The sequence below is a fragment of the Artemia sp. Qi Xiang Cuo genome, chromosome 3 (genome assembly GCF_049724085.1).
Source record: "Artemia sp. Qi Xiang Cuo chromosome 3, ASM4972408v1, whole genome shotgun sequence".
Taxonomy (NCBI): domain Eukaryota; kingdom Metazoa; phylum Arthropoda; class Branchiopoda; order Anostraca; family Artemiidae; genus Artemia; species Artemia sp. Qi Xiang Cuo.
The window spans coordinates 57,944,939-57,965,152 of record NC_142796.1 but is presented as its reverse complement, the minus strand read 5'-3'; the positions used below and the strand labels follow the sequence as shown (position 1 = coordinate 57,965,152).

Here is a 20,214-nt window from a genome sequence, read left to right as displayed (position 1 = left end):
TCAAGGCTTTGAAATAAAATATACCGCCAAACTGTGAAACTAAATGAAAACAAAATGAAAAAAATTACACCGCAAGAGATTAATTCGTACCATCTGAATAGCAGGTTAAAAATTTGCCGTAAGAAGACAAAAAATTTTAAGAAACTAAAGCATGAATAGATATCTGAATCAGGAAGGAGAAACGAAAACCAAAGTGTAATGGAACATTTGATTGTAACCAGAAACTTTCCAAATATACTGCGTTGTACCAGCACTTTTCATTTGTACCAAAAATGATACAATTGCACCGCTTTGGCAACGCTGGTGTGCTGTATCATATCAAGTCCCTTTAAGTACATGTTTGTTCTTTTTTCAGAGTGGGAAATTTACATACTCCAGCATATTAGGTGGTCTTGGTCAGATTTACCGACACGAAGGTCTAAGAGGCTTTACATATGGACTTTTACCAACGTTACTTCGAGATATACCGTATTCTGGAATCTACTACGTATTATACAATGCCTTTAAGAGCCTTGCTTTTGGTATATAGATGTTTTGTGTTGGAGTATTTTGGCTGGTTCCACTGTTTTTTTGTTTCTCAAATTTTTAATGACTGGCCATAATGTACTAATCCTATTCAATGTACTAACTTAAAATGGAGTTCACTGGAATATAGCCAAAAAATTATGTAGAGTGTAAGAATATAAATGAATTTGAACGATTTCGGGTCCATACGGACTGTTTAAAATCTGGACAAGATAAGTGTTGTCTGTTGGACAAGATGGGTCTAATTCTTATTATTTTTTTTACGGTCGTCCTGAACAGAAGAGAGGATTGTATAAAATTGATGAAACATTCTGACCTGTGGTGGTGCAGTGTCTCTGATTAGTAATTAAATAAAAAAAAACAACTTTTTTTTAACTGAAAGTAAGGAGCAACATTAAAACTTAAAATGAACAGAAATTATTCCGTAAATGAATGGGGGCCTAGTGGCCCTCCATTTTTTTGGTCACTTAGAAAGGGCACTAGAACTTTTAATTTCCGTTCGAGTGATCCCTCTCACGATATTCTAGAACGACTGGGTTGACACGATCACCCCTGGAATAAAAAAAAAAAAAAAAAAAAACAAATAAACACGCATCCGTGATCTTTCTTCTTGCAAAAAATACAAAATCCCACATTTTTGCAGGTACGAGTTTAAACCTCTACAATAGGTTTCTTTGATATGCTCAATCTGATGATGGGATTTTCATTAAGGCTCTATAACTTTTAGGGGTGTTTCCCCCTTTTTTCGAAAATCAGGCAAATTTTCTCAGGCGCGTAACTTTTGATGGGTAAAACTAAACTTAATGAAACTCTCAAATCAGCATTAAAATCTGATCTATTGGTAGCAAAGATCCGTTTTTTAGAGTTTCGGTTACTATTGAGCCGGGTCGCTCCTTACTTACAGTTCGTTACCACGAACTGTTTGATAAACAGCTCCTAGTTCGAAATCACTTGAAACAATCCGCTGAAGCAATTCAGGTGAAGGAATTATGTGAAAGTGTCTCCATAATAATCTGAATAAAAAGAAAAGGAAGTGCTGTTCTGATCGCAAATCAATTATAGCTCTTTTTCAGGACCAAAACCGATCAGAGGGCAACCAACCACCTTTTTAACTCAGCAGATTCATTTAGCCCTGGGTCAAACCATTAGAATGGTTGTCCGTGAATCACCTTGGGAAGGGGTCAAAATTCTACAAGTAACCTCTTAAAAGCAGAGAGTTCATAGATTCATTTTTACGAAAGTGGAAGCATATTTTATATGGTTGGAACATCTTCTAGCTACCCCAACCCACTTGCATATTGCATATATAAACATTTAATATGCCTTTGACATATTGAATCTCGATGACCATTCAGGAATTATTTAACAAATGGTCCTAAATTTTTGTAAATTATCTTTAGAAATATCTAGGATCGCAATATGACTGAAAGAGAGTAAAGAAAAAATAATAATGAAACGAAAGCGGGAAGCGTCGAATAATTTTCCCCCAACCACGCATTACACTCTCGGCCGAAGGCAAAAAATCAGCGATCGATATCTGCATTACGCAGACCAGTGGTCAGCGTATGAAAAAGTTTTAAGTAGCTAAAAAAATCAATTAAATAAAACGATTTGCTGGGATTGTTGGTTGCAAACCCGAGGCTGTATTGCTTTGATGCAATACAGAAATCTGAAATTAAAATATAGTTGGTAAATATTTCACAAATAAAGATTCATGTTCACCATAGTTAGTAATTAAGGATTTCGTTGTTATCTATAACAAACCTAAGTCTAATATTGCAGTAAACAAATTCAAAATCAAGGTAAAACAAGGGAGTATTCCACAAATTGGTTTTGATATTCTCCATACATGGTATTCTTAAGCTGTTTCTTGCCATATGCTTTTATCTTCTTTTTTGGCTTATTTTTCATCCACATTTCTTGTTTTTTTTAAATTTGGTACCCACAAAATTCGTATACCTCCTTATGGAGATATTCTTCGTTAAAAATTGAAATTTTCTTAACTCTTTAAGACATATATTGGTTCTTTAAGCTTCAACTTAGCCAGTTTTGACATTCTTTCCCCTCTCCTTGGTACATTAAGCCTTTTTATGTCGGTGATTTCAAATTCTGGATATAGAAGTATAAAAAAATTAAAATCTAAAAAAATAAATTGAAAAAAAAGTATTTCCTACTTTTTCATGAATATTGTTTAATCCTTGCCAGAATTGCGTCCTTCTGTCGAGGATAAGAACCTAAAATTTATGGAAATTGCTCTTTTAAAACAGGTTTCATAAGTCCATTTGAGTTGAAAAATGAACATTTTGCTCCTTGTTAAAATCAAAGTATAAAGGATTTAAATGTTGATGATTGGAGGTTCCAGTGTATCATGCATGGATCATTCAGGGACTGTTATAGAGAAAGGTCCTAAATGATCGAATGTTAATCCCTAAAATGGTTACATAAGGTATACAAAAAAAATTAAGAGAAAAAAAAAAAACAGATTTAATGTAAATGAAGCCTTGGAACAAAAGTACAAAAAAAAAAACAACAACGAAACTTTAAATAAAAAAAATCTGAATATTTCGGCTCCACGTCCGGGAGCCTTTTTCAACGGAAAAAAAACTTTAAGAAAAAAGAAATAATTTTTTTTTTAAATAAGTCGTCTAAAAACAATAACTAACACACAAGTAAGAAAGAAAAAAAAAGAACAAATAAAAAAAAAATGTTAATGTAACTCATATTTTAAACACTTCAGAACTGCAATTACTATGATCACTGACAAGACAAGCGAATGTCTATAATACACAACAGATAATTCTCCTCTTTACAATCGGATGGAAAAATGAGATCGAATGAAAATTAGGAATATATTTATTTGAAAGAAAAGTCATAAAACCCAGGTCACCACCCCTGATTAAATTTACCAGGTTAAAAACATTTGAACTATGTATGGCAACAGGTCAAAGAAACTTGTAGTATAAATTAAGTGGATTTTTTTTTTTTTTTTTTTTAATAGATAATTTTGGAATGCCTTTGAACCTCCATTACATTCTGTGTCCGTGCATTTCAGAGCTTGTTAACTGCGTGGGGAATATAGTGATCTAAAATCCGAAATCAAAATACGATAAGTAGGTATATCTGGAGGAGTTTTGATTTTCATCAGTCTTTAAGGGTTTTGAAGGCACCAATGATAAAATCTAGTTTAAATATATACGGGAACGTTACGTAGCCTAAACGCCTCACAAATTGATTCTGCAACCACTATAGTTTATATTGAAGGATTTTCAGCTAGTTGATTACGGACCAGAGACCAGTTGTGCAACATACCAAAAAAAAAAAAAAAAAAAAAAAAAAAAAAAAAAAAAAAAAAAAGAATACCAGCTCGTATTTCTACAAGTGGTCGTTATTCTTTCTTCTTTGTTTTTTTGTTTTTTTTGTTTATTCTATGTTCTTTGTCCTCATGTGCAATTTCTAATATAAGGTAGTCAATTTTGTTAGGCGATAATGACCAAGCGACGCCGCTATTTGGATTAAGATTGTGTCTGGTTGAATGCTAAATACAAAAGAAAAATGCTAGAATATTGAAATATAAAAAAAGCACTAAATACATTTATAAACAATGATATCAGCAAAATATTTTTACCACTGCTTTAAGGGGAAATTTTATTTATCTTCACCAAACTTTGCCAGTCGGAAAAATAATCTTTTGAATATCTGGCAACACGGAGACTTCTCTTCGTCGGACTAGACGAAATCCGGCTACTAAAGGAAAATTTCTTTAATGTCAAAACCTAGATTTAGGTCTGTTCAGATTTACAATTCTTTCAGCGTTCAATTTTGATTCATTTATTACTGCTCTTTTGCATGGTTTATTGTTAGCATATATGCCTAATGCTTACTTGGTTTTGATTCTTCTATGTTATCTGATGTCTATTTAGTTATTTCATCTACAATCTTACTACAAGGGTTTGCCACTCGAAATTTTAGTTTCTTCTCCTTCTTCTGTTTTCTGCCTTTGCTTCTTCTTTATTATCTGACATCTTTTCAGGCATTAAATGTATGATCTTACTACAAGGGTTTGCCACCCGACATTTTATTTTTCATCGCCTTCTTCCATTTCCTGCCATCGCTTCTTCTGTGTTATCTGGTATCTATTCAGGTATTAAATCCAAGATCTTACTACAAGGGTTTGCCACCCGACATTTTATCTTCTGCTCCTTCTTCGATTTTCTGCCACCGCTTCTTCTATATTATCTGATGTCTGTTCAGCTGTTAAATCTGTGACCTTACTACAAGAGTTTGCCACCCAACATTTCATTTCCTGCTGCTTCCATCTTCTGCCTTTGTGTCTTCTATATTATCCGATATCTACTAAGGGATTAAATCTTTGATCTTATTACAAGGGTTTGCCACCCGACATTATATTTTATGCCCCTTCTTCGATTTTCTGCCATCGCTTCTTCTATATTATCTGGTATCTATTCAGGTATTAAATCCAAGATCTTACTACAAGGGTTTGCCACCCGACATTTTATTTTCTGCTCTTGCTTCGATTTTCTGCCATCGCTTCCTCTATATTATCTGGTGTCTATTCAGGTAGTAAATCTATGATCTTACTATAAGAGTTTGCCACCCAACATTTCATTTTCTGCTGCTTTCATCTTCTGCCTTTCTTTATTCTATATTATGCGGTATCTGCTAAGGGATTAAATGTATGATCTTGATACAAGGCTTTGCCACCCGAAATTACTCTTTGACAGAAGCTAATAAATAGCGCTGTTTTTTCTGTATTATCCGGTATCTACCAAGGGATTAAATCTATGATCTTGCTACAAGGGCTTGCCTTCTTCTAATTCATGCCGTCGCTTCTTCTATATTATCTGGTATCTATACTATCTATACTACAAGGGTTTGCCTCTCAACATTTTACTTTCTGCTCCATCTTCCATTATCTGCCTTTGCCTCTTCTATATTGTCTAGTATCTATTCATTTATTAAATCCTTGCTCTTACTACAAGGGTTTGCCTCCCGACATTTAACTCTGCTCCTTCTTCCATTATCTTCCTTTGCTTCTTGTATGTTGTCAAGTATCTATACAGGTATTAAATCTATGGTCTTCTACAAGGGTTTGACTCCCGACATTTTATTTTCTGCTCCTTCTTCCATTATCTGCCTTTGCTTCTTCTATATTGTCTAGTATCTATTCAGGTATTAAATCCATGGTCTGTACTACAAGGGTTTGCCTCCCGACATTTTACTTTCTGCTCCTTCTTCCATTATCTGCCTTTGCCTCTTGTATATTGTCTAGTATCTATTCAGTTATTAAATCCTTGCTCTTACTATAAGGGTTTGCCTCCCGACATTTATACTTTCTGCTCCTTCTTCCATTATCTGTCCTTTGCTTCTTGTATGTTGTCAAGTATCTATACAGGTATTAAATCCATGGTCTTACTACAAGGGTTTGACTTCCGACATTTTACTTTCTGCTCCTTCTTCCATTATCTGCCTTTGCTTCTTCTATATTGTCTAGTATCTATTCAGGTATTAAATCCATGGTCTTACTACAAGGGTTTGCCTCCCGACATTTTACTTTCTGCTCCTTCTTCCATTATCTGCCTTTGCATCTTGTATATTGTCTAGAATCTATACAGGTATTAAATCCATGATCTTACTACAAGGGTTTGCCTTCCGACATTTTACTTTATGATCCTTCTTCCATGATCTGCCTGAGCAGCTTGTATATTGTATATCATCTTTTCAGGTATTAAATCAATGTTCTTAATACAAGGGTTTGACTACCGACATTTTGTTTTTTGCTACTTATTCCATTATATTCCTGTGCTTATTGTATATTGTCTAGAATCTATTCTGGTATTATATCCATGATCGTACAACAAGGGTTTGCCTTCCGACAATTTATTTTTTGATCCTTCTTCCATTATCTGCCTGTGCAGCTTGTATATTGTCTAGCATCTATACAGGTAATAAATCTATGGTCTTACTACAATGGTTTGACTTCCGACTTTTTATTTTTTGATCCTTCGTACCGTATAGGACTGAGAAGCATGTTTATTGTCATTCCTCTATAATCTATTTAACTAAATTGTATTAATCAAATTGTTTGACTCCCGTCAGATAGCTTTTTGCTACTTCTTCACTTATATGAATATGAATATGCTAAATTGTCTAGCATATTTTCTGGTATAAAATCCATGATCTTACAACAACGGTTGGCCTCCCGACATTTTATTTTCTGATCTTTCTTCCATTATCTGCCTTTGCTTCTTGTATATTGTCTAGCATCTATACAGGTATTAAATCCGTGATCTTACTACAAGGGTTTGACTTCCGACATTTTATTTTTTGCTCCTTCTTCCATTATCTGCCTTTGCTTCTTCTATATTGTCTAGTATCTATTCAGGTATTAAATCCGTGGTCTTACTACAAGGGTTTGCCTCCCGACATTTTATTTTTTGCTCCTTCTTCCATTATCTGCCTTTGCATCTTGTATATTGTCTAGTATCTATTCAGGTATTAAATCCATGTTCTTACTACAAGGGTTTGCCTTCCGACATTTTATTTTCTGCTCCTTCTTCCATGATCTGCCTTTTCTTCTTCCATATTGTCTAGCATCTATTCAGGTATTAAATCCATGGTCTTACTACAAGGGTTTGCCTCCCGACATTTTAATTTCTGCTCCTTCTTCCATTATCTGCCTTTGCTTCTTGTATATTGTCTAGAATCTATTCAGGTATTAAATCCGTGGTCTTACTACAAGGGTTTGCCTCCCGACATTTTACTTTCTGATCTTTCTTCCATTATCTGCCTTTGCAGCTTGGATATTGTCTAGTATCTATTCAGGTATTAAATCCGTGGTCTTACTACAAGGGTTTGCCTCCCGACATTTTATTTTTTGCTCCTTCTTCCATTATCTGCCTTTGCTGCTTGTATATTGTCTAGCATCTATTCAGCTATTAAATTTGGTATGTTACTACCTGGTTTGGCATCCAACATTCCATTTTCGAAAATATTGTTTTGCAGGTGAAAGCCACAGTACTTCGAAAAATATATCTGGGAACTTTTTGTGTGGAATGGTTGCAGGACTTACCGCTTCAACTATCACGCATCCTCCAGATGTACTTAAAACCTATTTACAGTTGGAACCTAAAAAATATCCTAGCATGAAGCTTGCTATCCCAGTTATATATAAGGTAATCGTTTTTATTGTTGAACAATGATATTAGAAGTAATTTTATTGTTTTTATGATAATGGACCCCTGCCCCCTTCCGTTCAAGATTTGTCAACCACTTACATTTTCAAAATACCCTCACTTCGAAATTTTCATTGAGAAATGGCATTTATTTGACATTTTCTCTACGAAAATTCAAACATCAGCAAAATTGACTAGCCTATCCTTGCTAGATTTTTAAAGATATTTCTCCCCCCCCCTAATTACCGAGAATTGACGCCACTGTTATTGAACTTTCGCCCTCTGTCCTTGTTTAAAGATATTCAAGTTTTTTTTTTAATCAAATCATTGTAGAATATGTGTAGTTTATCTGTCGCTTGTTGATTTAAATTTGGTTCAGTTTGATAAGGATTGTTTGTCCTTCTTATGTAGTATAGAATAATCATAAAAAAATTGGGCAAATATTGCCCATTCCTGAAAGATTCTTTGGAGTGCAGTTGATAATTGGCTTATGAAAGATGTCAGTAAATTTTTCACTGGTAGAATTAAAGCATAAATTCATATTCAGATTTCTCACTAAGGAAAAAAAAATTATCCTTCTAGTATCATTTATAATTGATCGAATTCTTCTCATTACCAATCAAATCAATTATTAACCTAATTAATAGACATCATTAATCTTAGCAGATATCTCATTTATGTCTCATATAGACACGAAAGAAATGCTTTAGTTCCAATAATTTCTTGTATCATTAATAAAACAAAACTTTTTACACAAAAGATGTTTTTCAAAGAAAAGTCAAGAGCTTATATTAAGCCTAAGATAAGGAGAAATAAAGTACGTAAAAAACGAACATAAATCATTATCATATGCAGCGCAATAGCGCTGCCTAAGTAAAGAGTGACGTGGGCACAGTGTATCATTTGTTTTTTTTTCAGACCAGGGCACATCGTATTGAAAGAGTTGTCGTAAAAACTTCGGAAGGGGCTCATTGAGTTGTAAATTGAACGTTCTAGTTCGCTTTTAATTGTCGAAAGAGATCGGAGGGCATCCAGCCTCCCGCCCCGCTCTCCCCCTACATTTCCCCAAACATATCCAATAAAAAATTTGAGATAGTCATTTTGTTAAGCATATTTGAAAGGTTTAGTAATTATGTCTTTGGGGATGACACCAACCCCCCACGGCCCTCATGGCAAGGGTTATAACTTATACTAGTTGCCCATTGCTAAAATTTAAGGTTTTTATGGAAATGGTTGTCGTTTTAACTTCGGATGTTGCTCGTTCAATTGGAAGTCAGAAGTTTTAGTGTCCTTTTTATCCTTTTTAAAGTGATAGGTCAAAAGTGATAGGAGGGCAACTAGCCCCCCTCCCATGTCTTCTTTTCCCCAAATGTATCCGATAGAAATTTTGAAATAGGATTTTTGTTCAAAATAGTCTAAAGATCACATAAAAAGGCCTTCGGGATCGAACTAGCCCCTCAGAACCTTGAGGCAAAGGTTGTAATCTATGCCCCGAAGGCATAAAAGGCTTTTATATAATGGGTGGTCTTGTAAACTTTGGATAGGGCTTATTTGATTGAAAGTTGGAATTTATAGTGCTCTTTTTAAGAGTGCACTTTTTCATTCTCCTCTGTATATTTTTTTGTAACTCTAGCATGGTTTAGCAAATTCTCAAAGTGTTCTGCCAGTCTCTCTTTAACTCTTTCCTTTCCACTAATCGTGGTCCTGTTCATGTCTTTAATTGGGACAAGTCCAGATTGACTACTTTCTCTCTATTTATTAACATGCCAATACAATATTCTACTGTTATGCCGTCTATCTGCATCTTCCAGATTTTTGACAATTTTATCCTCCACTTCCGACCTGCTTAGTTCGTCTCTTAATGCTTTCAGGTCAATTTATCAGACTTCTCGGCAGTTCTTAGTTTGATTAAATTAAACAAACAAGTTTTTTCGACTGAAAGTAAGGACAAACATTAAAACTTCAAACGAACAGATATTACTTCGTATATGAGGGGGGGGCCTCTTCAGTCTCTTGGTCATTAGGCTAACGTTCTTTAGTACTTTAAAAAGCTTCTTATTCCATGAAGAAATGTAAAATTTTCAGCTTGTGGCTCTGCGCTCAATAGCTAGATAGTCACATATGAAGGTAAGGCTTGTGGAAGCTGGAGATCCTTGTACTTGTACTTCTTTCTACGAAATTTTTCTTCTGTTTTATATTGCTAAATCTGAGTATCTTTCTTTCAACTTTTATTCTTCTACGAGACCTCTAAGCTCTCCAAATTTCTCTGTCCTTAAGGTAGACTTAGTTTGATAGCCTTAAAAAAAAACAACTAAAAATTAAAGCTCATCAAAGAAATGTCTTAGAAACTATTCTTAAAACAAGCAAAAAACTTAAAGGTATAAAAACTAAAATAAAACCTAAACAGCCAAACTTAAAAACTTAGTTTAAGAACTAAGAACTAAAGCTCATCAAAAAATGTCTTAAAAACTAAAATTAAAACGTAAAACTTAAAAAACTACAACTTAAAAAACTTTAAAAACTTAAACTAAAATAAAACTTAAAAAATTAATACTAAAACCAAAGCTAAAAACCAAAGCTAATCAGAAAAATGTCTTAAAATTAGACTTAGAAAAAATTAAAACTTTAAAAACTAAAATAAAACTTAAACAAATAATCTCCAAAATTTAAAACTCCATCAAACGATGCCTTAAAAATTAAACTTAAACGTAAAACTTAAAAAACTTAAAAACTTAGAAGTTCTATAAACAAAAACTTAAAACTAAAAAGATATAAAAGAGCCTCTTGAGCGTATTTAAATTCGGATTGGTTGCTCTACAGTTCTTGCCAGCGTAAGTAAATAAAATCATATTGTCCTCAGTAAACTTTATTCTGTCTTCCCAAACATTTTTTTTCTTTATTTTATTTTTCCTTTTCGCATTTTTTTTTCTTTCTCTGGCATTTATCCTATATCTGAGAAAAAAATTATACCGCATATTCAATCGTTCTATTTCTGTTATTGTAATTACCTCCTTCGTCTTACCCTTTGGTATCAGATTAAAAAAGGGGAAAAGGTAAATGGCTCGGTTAGTCCATTTTATTTAAAAGAAAGACCGGGGATGTCGATGGAAATTCAGGGGGAAGGGGGCGAAAATTTTTTAAATTTAGAGGGGGATTTTTTTCAATTCAAAAGAAAATGAAAAATACTAAAAAGATATTTTCATGATCAAGTGGGGGGGGGGGGGCTATATCGGTTCTTCTAGCATCATCGCGGTTTGACCTGTTTGTCTTATTAATGTTTTTGAAGATTTCTCTTGTTTTGTGTTCTTTTCAGTTTTCTCTTTCTTTCACATTTTGCTCTCCTATTTGTCTTTTGATGCATGTGGATAATAAATAAGTATTATTATTTAATTATTATTGGTTCTAAATTGTCTAGAGAATAATTTTTTTTTCCTTTCTTTTATTGATATAAATCTTATTTTTATAAGGAATATGGACTATTCGGTTTTTTCCAAGGATTTGTTCCCAGAATGCTGCGCCGGACGCTCATGGCTGCATTATCTTGGAGCTTGTATGAAGAGGTGATCTTTCCATTCTACTTCGTAACTTATTTTAATCTTTTGTGACTATCACTATCACTTCTCAAAAGAATCGGAAGGTGTTTCTCCTACTCTAGTTTTATCTTCTAACAGTTCTTTTCAAAGTTACCGCTTTCATCATTTTGTCTCATTTCTTCTTTTTTCTTGGTTTTTCTACTGTCCTCTCACAAATAAATGTTTTTTTCCTGCAATTTGTATTTGTCTAAAACGAATCTTTCTGTCTCAATAACTAAATATCTTGCTCGCATTTTTTTAAATTAGTGGAAGTTTGGCAATTCGAAAGTTATTTAATTTGACAAGAATAAAATATTTCAATGCAAGCCACTGCGCTACGTTCTCCACTTGAGACCGAAGAGCCACTTAAACGTTATACTATTCTCTACTTGAGTTTAAAGAACCATCAAATTAGCCATTATAGTAAAGTCTCTATTGCTAGGAAAGAGCCACTTCCTTAACGAATATGCTACAGTCTATACTTGAAGACAAAGACTTGACACATCCATGGGTAACAAAAAGGACATATCGAAATAACACCTAACCTGTTTGGCTTCACACATGACAAGCAATTAGAGTAGCTCATGTAGGATTAAATAAAAAGAAAAAACAAGTTTTTTCAACTGAAAGTAAGGAGCAACATTACAACTTAAAAGGAACAGAAATTATTACGTATATGAAGGGGTTTGCCCCCTCGTCAATACCTCGCTCCTTACGCTAAAGTTCAAATTGTGTTCCAATTCTTTAAGAATGACCTCTGAATCATAAAGGCCGTTTAATTGGAATAAATAGCTCTTTTGAAAGTACTAATAAAAACTCTTGCGTAAAGAGCGAAGTGTTAACGAGGGAGTGAACCCCCTCATATACGTAATAATTTTTGTTCGTTTTAAGTTTTAATATTGCTCCTTACTTTCTGTTGAAAAGACTTGTTTTTTTCCTTCTAATCATAGTTAGAAGAAGTGACCTATTTCCCAGGCAGCTGTTGGGATTTTATTTATATATGTTAACTAAGAGTTCGCAATTGACTTTCAGATGTTCAGCTGAATTCCATCAGTGCCAGGAGCTTTTTTTGATTTAAGATATCGAGCGAAAGAGGATGGTTTCTGATTTGTAATAATTATGGAGAAACTAGATAGTACTGTTGGGTCAGGAAGGATGATACAGCTCGATGACGGATTCCATCTGTGGGTTGTGTCTGATTGCCTTGTTCGTCAGGGAGGAAGCTTGCCTTGAGATCCTCCTTTTGGGCCAATCCCACCACAATCACCTTTTTTGAAAGCTTTAGCGCACTGCCTGTATTTTTCCTTAATAAAGGCGTAGTGTGCACGACGTATGGCTTTCCTTACAGCGTGTTTCAGTTACTTATATGGGTCGCTACTTTTCTGTTTTGTTGCTAACAAATTCGTTGAAATGTTTCAAAAATGTATGTGAAAAAGAACTATGCTTATTTATGCTAAAAACTGAAAGCTGACTCCACTTATGAGAATTATCAAGCCTCGAAGCATTAAATTTGTATGACTAATTCAAATTACGCAAAACATTAGGTATAAGAGCCATATTTTACTTCTGTTGCATATTGAATGCAGGATTGCTGACCTCTTGATCTATGAGTGTGTCCCCTGATTATTCAAAAATGTGTAATTTTTAGTTAAAATGTGTCTATCTTGAAATCTCAAAACTAGAGATAATTTGTTTTACAGTTGTATCATTGACCAAAAGACGCTTTGTAAATCTCTTCGAAAGCGGCCAGTTAGCATCAAATATAATGAAAACGAAAAAAATCTATAATAAAACATTCATCCAAAATGACATAGTGTGAAAGCACGAAACTCATATAAACATGCAAATCCCTTACTTTGAGAAAATCCTTACGACATATTTGGCAAAATCTGGAAGCTCAGAAAAAAAAACGAGAAAAAGCACTACTTTGGGGAAATGTGACTTTTTTTTAAAGCAAAATATATATCCAGTTGAGAAACGTTTCTTTCTATGTCATACATTTAAAAATAATGTTTTTGCCCTTTTTGCCCTATTATGTCCCAAATTTCTAAAATATGTCACGTTTTTGCCCTTTTATGTCATTGTGTCCTGGCACACAAGAATGTGTCCTTTTAACATAAAATGTGTCCAGCTGGCAACCCTGATTGAATTTAAAATTTGTTTTAGCTTTGAATCAGTCTAACTTTTCTATACTTTGCATCTGGACGGCTCCAAACGTCTGATTTGATGTGAGTAGTTCTGTATTCCCATTTCCATTCATGTAAGTATTTTTCTTTATGGAATATTTTTTTTTTTAGATGCTTCGCCGGTTGAGCTTGAAGACTGCTAGGTAGAAGACGACACTAGTCGTGTGCTCTTATAAAAGGCGAAGACAAATCACCAGTAACATAGTGGCTATGATTGAGGGAGATAACTAGAAAGCCTTGGGAGAAACACTTTGGTTGGTGCTGTGATATGAGTCTGGTTTGAGGTTGTTCACTTGTTTACGATTGATTTTATAGAATTAAATTTGTTAGAAAATGTTATTTCTTAAGTTCGATGACATGTTGTGAGGAACTGGGACTTATCGTGTTTATGTCTGGAGCAGTTTCGTTATGATTTAACACCACTCCCAGAGTTATTCTTGGTCATGTTTGAGTTGAAGTAGGCGTAATATGTCTTATTGTAGTGTATAGAGAGTATCCTAGTGGCTCAAGCCCAGCGCCCTACAATTATGTACACCAAAATATGCGTTCCGTTCTGATTTTAACATTCTAATAAATTTTTCTGGAAAATTTAGATTTAAAATAGGCTATCTCATGTTTTAGATTCTTTGTCCAGGTTACTGACGGTGAAGCTTGAAGAGTGTGTGACAGCATACCCTCCATTGTACTTTCTGGCTGAAGGTCCATGAAAGGGAGATCAATACCGTCAATACCGATCAAACTGTTATTAAAGTTCGTTGCAATTTTCTTCCAAAAGAGAAAAATCAAGCCGAAATCTTAATTCTTAATAAGAAAAACTAAAGGAACTTTACGATTATTTTTTTATTGACCAATAAAGAAAAACAAAGTTAATTAAAACAACCAGAAATTAGTTTTTAAACTTTTCGTAAAAGGAAGTTTTCAAAGAAAAATTAAGAGCTATGTTAGCCAAAGAAAACCGAAAGGGCAAAAACCCTCTGGCCTTTGTGTCATTGTGGGTGTCAATTGCGCTTTAATGATGATAGTTTGTCTTTAGAGGGGTGTATTTTTGTTTGTCATACCATCAACATCATCACATAAAAAACATGGGTCTCAAGGCTAATCAAGATATTCAAAGAATTGAGTGACAATCCCCCAGCCCCTCCTCTTCTATTCAATCCCTCTAAATGACTTGAGTGTCATTTTTATTTCATTCAAAGCAGTATATAATTCGAACAGCGTGGTTCTTACTGGACAAAATAATAACAAAAAAAGAAAAAGTTCAACATAATAATCAAGATTACTGGAAGTAACCAATGATCGTCGATTGTCTACTACAGTGCCGCTTTGTACTGGAAGCTTCAACGATTTTTCTATACTATAACTATAAATAAGCGAGTTCCTAAAATACATTTGTTTTCAGTAAAGCGCAAATTGCACTTGGGCACTTAGAAGTTTTAGAGTGGGACTGTCCTACTCATTTTTGAGTGATTTCTCTTCATTTTAAGTTTGACTTGATTATTCCTTTTAGTTTCTGTTCGTTTTGGGTTCCAGTTATTCATTGACAGTTTATTTAGTTCAACCCAAAAAGTCATATCTATAATGAAGGAATGGTTGATAAATCGTTTTTTCAACATGGCATTCATCATAACTGAGAAAGCAGGAACATCTTTATATCAGTTCACGAGGCAATTTTTTTATATATGTCACTTACAAGCAATTTTAGTTTAGGCAGCTGATATTGGATGAGGGGTCTTAAATGACCCTCCAAAATCAAAACAATGTAAATAAATATTTTCCAAATAATGTCGGATTTCAACCAAAGTTGCTATTTAAGGGTTTTATGAGTTACTTTTAAAAATACTGAGTGTAGCGATCGAAAAGATTGATATTTGTGGTGATAGAAAATTCTCCAATAGTGCCACTCATAGCACTGTAGATTGTGCAAACAAGGCCTGCGCCAGGCTCAATTATTGGATGAAAATGAAATGTACAGCTATGTAAACGTGACCTCTTTTTCCCGGGTTGTCTGGTAATCCGATTTCCTCTAGGAGCGTTTACCTTGGAGACGTACGAACTAATTATCTATCATTAGACTGGATTCAGACATAGAAAATGAAACAAACAGATAAAAAGGACAATAGACTTATTGAACTTACATACTTAGGGGCACAGCAATGTGTCACTTCGATGACAATAACGGTGACAAGAATATAAGAATTTCGTCTGAATCCTCCCCAATCTGATATACGAATAATACCAAATCTGACTTACGAATCCCCCCAAATCTGACTTACGAATAATCTAAAAAAGCACTTTTACCCCACTACCAAACATAGCTCTTCAGTCCTGCGCCATAAGAACTGGCTCACCATTGGCCCAAGAGGACCAAGGATTTAAATCTTTCGTCCAATAATTCCTTTTAGATATTTCTGATGATTCAGGCGTTCACACGGTTTTCTGCCATGTAAACTTCCTTAGAAATATCGTACGTAGCATATTTTTTATTTCTCACTCTCTTAGCGAAATCTTAAGCCTGGATAGTGTTGTTCTTTGTCTGAGGTGACTGCACTTTTTTTCTTTGCTGATTAAGGACTTCATTTTTGAAACTAGGTTTAACTTAATTATAGAAAATCGGAATTATCTTTAGAAAGAAGGAACTTTATTTTGGTATTTTAAATACATCGCATCTTACTCATGGTACATATCACCCTTCCCATCAATTAATGATGTCCCGTCATAAGTAAATGCTCGTTAGGGGCGCTAAAATGTTTTTCTATTATTTTTCTTATTTTGTTTTACATCCCTTTCTAAAATTCATTTCATGGGCTAAGATTATTCATAGTTCTAGGTTTATTACTAAACTAATAATTTTTTTTTCTATATCTAGCTCTGATTAATCTTGTATTTCCAACAAATTTAGGGCTATTCTACCTTTATATTAGTTTTTTTTTTAATTAACTTTTTTTTGTCTATATGGCACACTAATTTCTATCTATGCTACAATAAATGAATAGCTTGACAACGCTACCTCATAACTATCTAGATATCTAACACTAAATACAAAAATGATTTAAAACACACAATATTGTATTTACCATTTTCACTGGTAACTTTAATACACCTTCACTATTGAGATTCTGGAATTATTAAAGTAAATAGGAATTAGCATATACATATTCACATATAATCATCAGCTTCGAGTCTTTATTGTACTCAATCCTTCTGTTGTAATTATTGTCTTTCACTCTTTTTGTCTTGGCAAAAACTTTGAAGCATTTACGTTATGGTTTCTTCATGGAACAGTTCGAGCCTGGTTGTCTTTACACGACAAGTTTTCTCTAAGAGTCAACTGAGAAATGATGTGTCCCACTACAGGTGCTGGCGTATTTCTTCTCAGGATATCCTTTTTTAGGACACCTTGAGGCACACAAAGAATGTATTTTGGCGTCAAATTGTTCATTTGTGCCTTTTTTAAAATTGTTAGCTTATATCTTGCGTCGATTAGCCTTTGCGGTGATTCCTAGGTTAATAACGGGGTAATTGAAGTTTTGATTTGAAACGGGTTGTCATCATACTATAGTGACTCTTTAAACATATTGTCTTTAAGTTCAACTTCAAACATCTTCAAATATCATTTAACTTCAAATATCGTTAAATATCGTTTATCTTTTACTACTTGATGGGGTTCTCAGAATTAAACTTCAAATTGTCTTTAACTTTAACTTCAAATATCTTCGAATGTCTTTAAATATTTTTTAACTTCAAATATTGTAAAATACCCTTTAGCTTCAAATATCATCACTATACTGTCAAATGATTCTGGGGTCCATAGTGAGTATCAAAGGCGATATCTATGTATTTATATCTTGTATTGACCGATGGGTTTCTCAGCATTTTATGTGATTACATAGTTCGTTAAAGCGTTTGATCCTGAGATTCAAATGTAGTGTTACCTGATACGTAATATGGTTCATGTTTGAAGAAACAACGATCAAAGGTAACTGTTGTTTTCGTAGACGAAGTTGGGATGAAAATTGCCTGCAGTCTATGGTGAGTACTCTTCGTTGGTTGAGATATGATGAAAATAGATGCTACTTGGTTGTATCTGTACTGGGCAGCTCATTGTAATGCTCGATAACCAATTCGCCATTTACTTCCTGTAATAAAAATAGTGAGGCAGAATCACACGTTCTTTGAAGTAAATACTCATACAATAATTCACGCATTAATCGGGTTATAATAAAACAATATAGTTCCCATTGGGAAAATCAATACATAGAAGTTTCTTCTAAGTTGTTATAGCCTAACGACATCATCAGATATTAGTCCTTCACCTTAAGTGTGGTCTCTTGTTCTACTGTCTAAAATATACTAATACATACGCTTAATTTTTACTTCTTTTAGCGCTTAGTTAATTTTACATTATATTTAAGGTAATCATTGAAATAAAGTTTATGTTACGTGGTTAATTTTTTAGGTCTAATTTCACGACATATTTCATGCCTGCATTGTTCACGCAAGGCCGTGCTGTTTAAGAAACACATGTTGCAGCGTCATAACCACACGGTGTTACGTAAACGATACTACAATGATGGAACAAGACATAACAAGGACGAGTGATGACCTCAATACCCACTCGTTTTTTAATGTCTTCCCTATTTCTTGTCTTAGACGTTCTAATTGGGCTTTGAGTTTGGCCTCTGCATTTCATTTGTGTCTCCGTGGTCTCTTTTTGGTTTTCGCTTTGTTAGTCTTGGAATTTTTCCGTAATGGCAATTCAACGTCGGTTCAGGACATTTATTTTACAGATAAGTTAATTAGAAGTGGAATTTTCAGATCTGTTCGTTTTTAGTTCGGTAAATGCTTGTTACAAAATGTAAGTACAAAGAAAAATTGACACCAACATCTTTTTAGGAGGCTGTTGCTCGATCCAACCCTTCAGCACTATATAAATAAATATGATATTCAAGTCTTATTAGAATCCGTTAAGCGAAAAACACCTTCACCTTAATAGGGAATTCCTTGTGGGTTTTACCTAGTCGCCATTGGACATACACAGGGTTTCAATATATATATCTTAACTGATCAAATGGTTTTAAAATTTTACATATTATTATTGAGATATAATTCCACATCCGCCGTGAAATTCTACATATAAACGTACCAATAGCCAACTATAGATAAAGTTCGGATCGGATTTTTTGTATCCCTCCGTTTAAAAGTATTTTTTGCCCCTAATATTGACTGATGGCCCATACATTAGGACTGCCTTTATACATTCTCCAGCTTATAATTTGTACCGTAGTGAGTCATACTTAGTTAACATTTGATGTATATGGGGTTTTCTTCCGCTAACTTCAACCAATCAAATGATTTCAAAGTTTAAGCATCACTTTTGAGCTTTATTCTGGTCGTGATATACCCTTATGACTGGTTGAGATATAACTTTAAAGCGTAGCTAGTAATCGTTATAAATTTAATTTTTCATTATATTTCTCGAGTAAGAAACATTATATTTCTCGAGTAAGAAACACATGAATAAGCAAGCGTGCAGCATGTAATTACACTGGTATCCTTTTTATATGTGTAGGTCTAAAATAATTACAATCTGCACTTAGACAAAATATTTCATATAAATAGACGCTTATGTACTGATAATTTCTTTTTTTGGATAATATCCATCTTAGTTAGGACATTGGTCGATTTTTCATAGAAAATTCGAGGGGACCTGAGTCAGTATAGATAAGATATAACACGACTGACTTGCGAAAATATGTCACAAAAATTAGAGCACAATAAATGTCATAGATAAACTAATGACATTAAAGAACATTTTGTCACAGAACTATAGAACAGTGATCTCTCTGTTATTGTATACGTCATAGATATAAACTAATGAAACTAAAAAGCTTTTCTTTTTTTTTCGCCTCGGAGCTATAAGAAAGCAAACTCTCTGTTTTTCTTTCAAAGCATTCAGATCCAAAAAACGAAAACTTAACTAGCTCTCAGAAGTTTCTATTCAACCTTTAAGTATTGTTTTGACTAACCCTGATTGGCATAAAAATACTAATTTCTTACACTTGAAGGACTGAGAAATATCCCTTCCTACGGTCGTTTACACAAAAAAAAAACTACAAAAAACAATCATGGGACTTGGCTTCCTCCCCGGGCTTCCCACAAGACGTGGTCCAACGCCAGTTGTCGTTTTCAGTCGACCACGATCTTCCTACCTTTGGTTATTTTCTGTTCCAACCTTTCTCTCTGATCCCCAGTGTTTTGACATCACTCGTATTATTTTTTTTCATTAATATTGACTTGGTTAGCTTTACTTGCATACTGTTAAATTTACTATGGTATTAAATTTATTATATTTGAAATTTGTCTTTACATTAATTAGGGATATTTCCATCTGTCAGGTTTTTTAACCGTTCTACCTGACTGTGTCGTTATTTCTCCTCTGTTTCTTGCGGTTTTTTCTTTTTCGGTTTTTCTAACGAAATAAGGTCAAACTTTTTGTATTGTTTTTTCCAAAATTCTCGCGGTTTTAATCTTGTTTCCTTCGCGTGTGCAGCCGCTGAATTCGGTTTTGATTTCCCTATTTCTTTAACTACTATATGATCTGATTCGCCGTCAGACTCTTCGGAACTGGTTTACGACGAATCTGGATTGGAACTTTTAGAGGTGCCACTTTTTGAAGTATCACCTGCCCTTCCTTCGTAAATTTCTACTCCCCTGGAAGTAGAAGGTTTGTTCCCTAAG

General features: G+C 33.9%; 1 protein-coding gene across 1 annotated transcript in view; it reads left to right on the top strand.

Annotated features, from left to right (window-relative positions):
• LOC148954334 (mitochondrial glycine transporter-like) overlaps positions 1-13,813 on the top strand; it is a 38,533-nt gene extending 24,720 nt beyond the window's left edge. The window contains exons 4-7 of the mRNA XM_089086262.1: positions 356-521; positions 7,549-7,718; positions 11,186-11,278; positions 13,588-13,813. Coding sequence (XP_088942388.1) covers positions 356-521; positions 7,549-7,718; positions 11,186-11,278; positions 13,588-13,623 — 465 coding nt within the window. The 3' untranslated portion in view covers positions 13,624-13,813. The remainder of the gene's footprint in view (positions 1-355; positions 522-7,548; positions 7,719-11,185; positions 11,279-13,587) is intronic.
• The last annotated feature ends 6,401 nt before the right edge of the window (positions 13,814-20,214 follow it).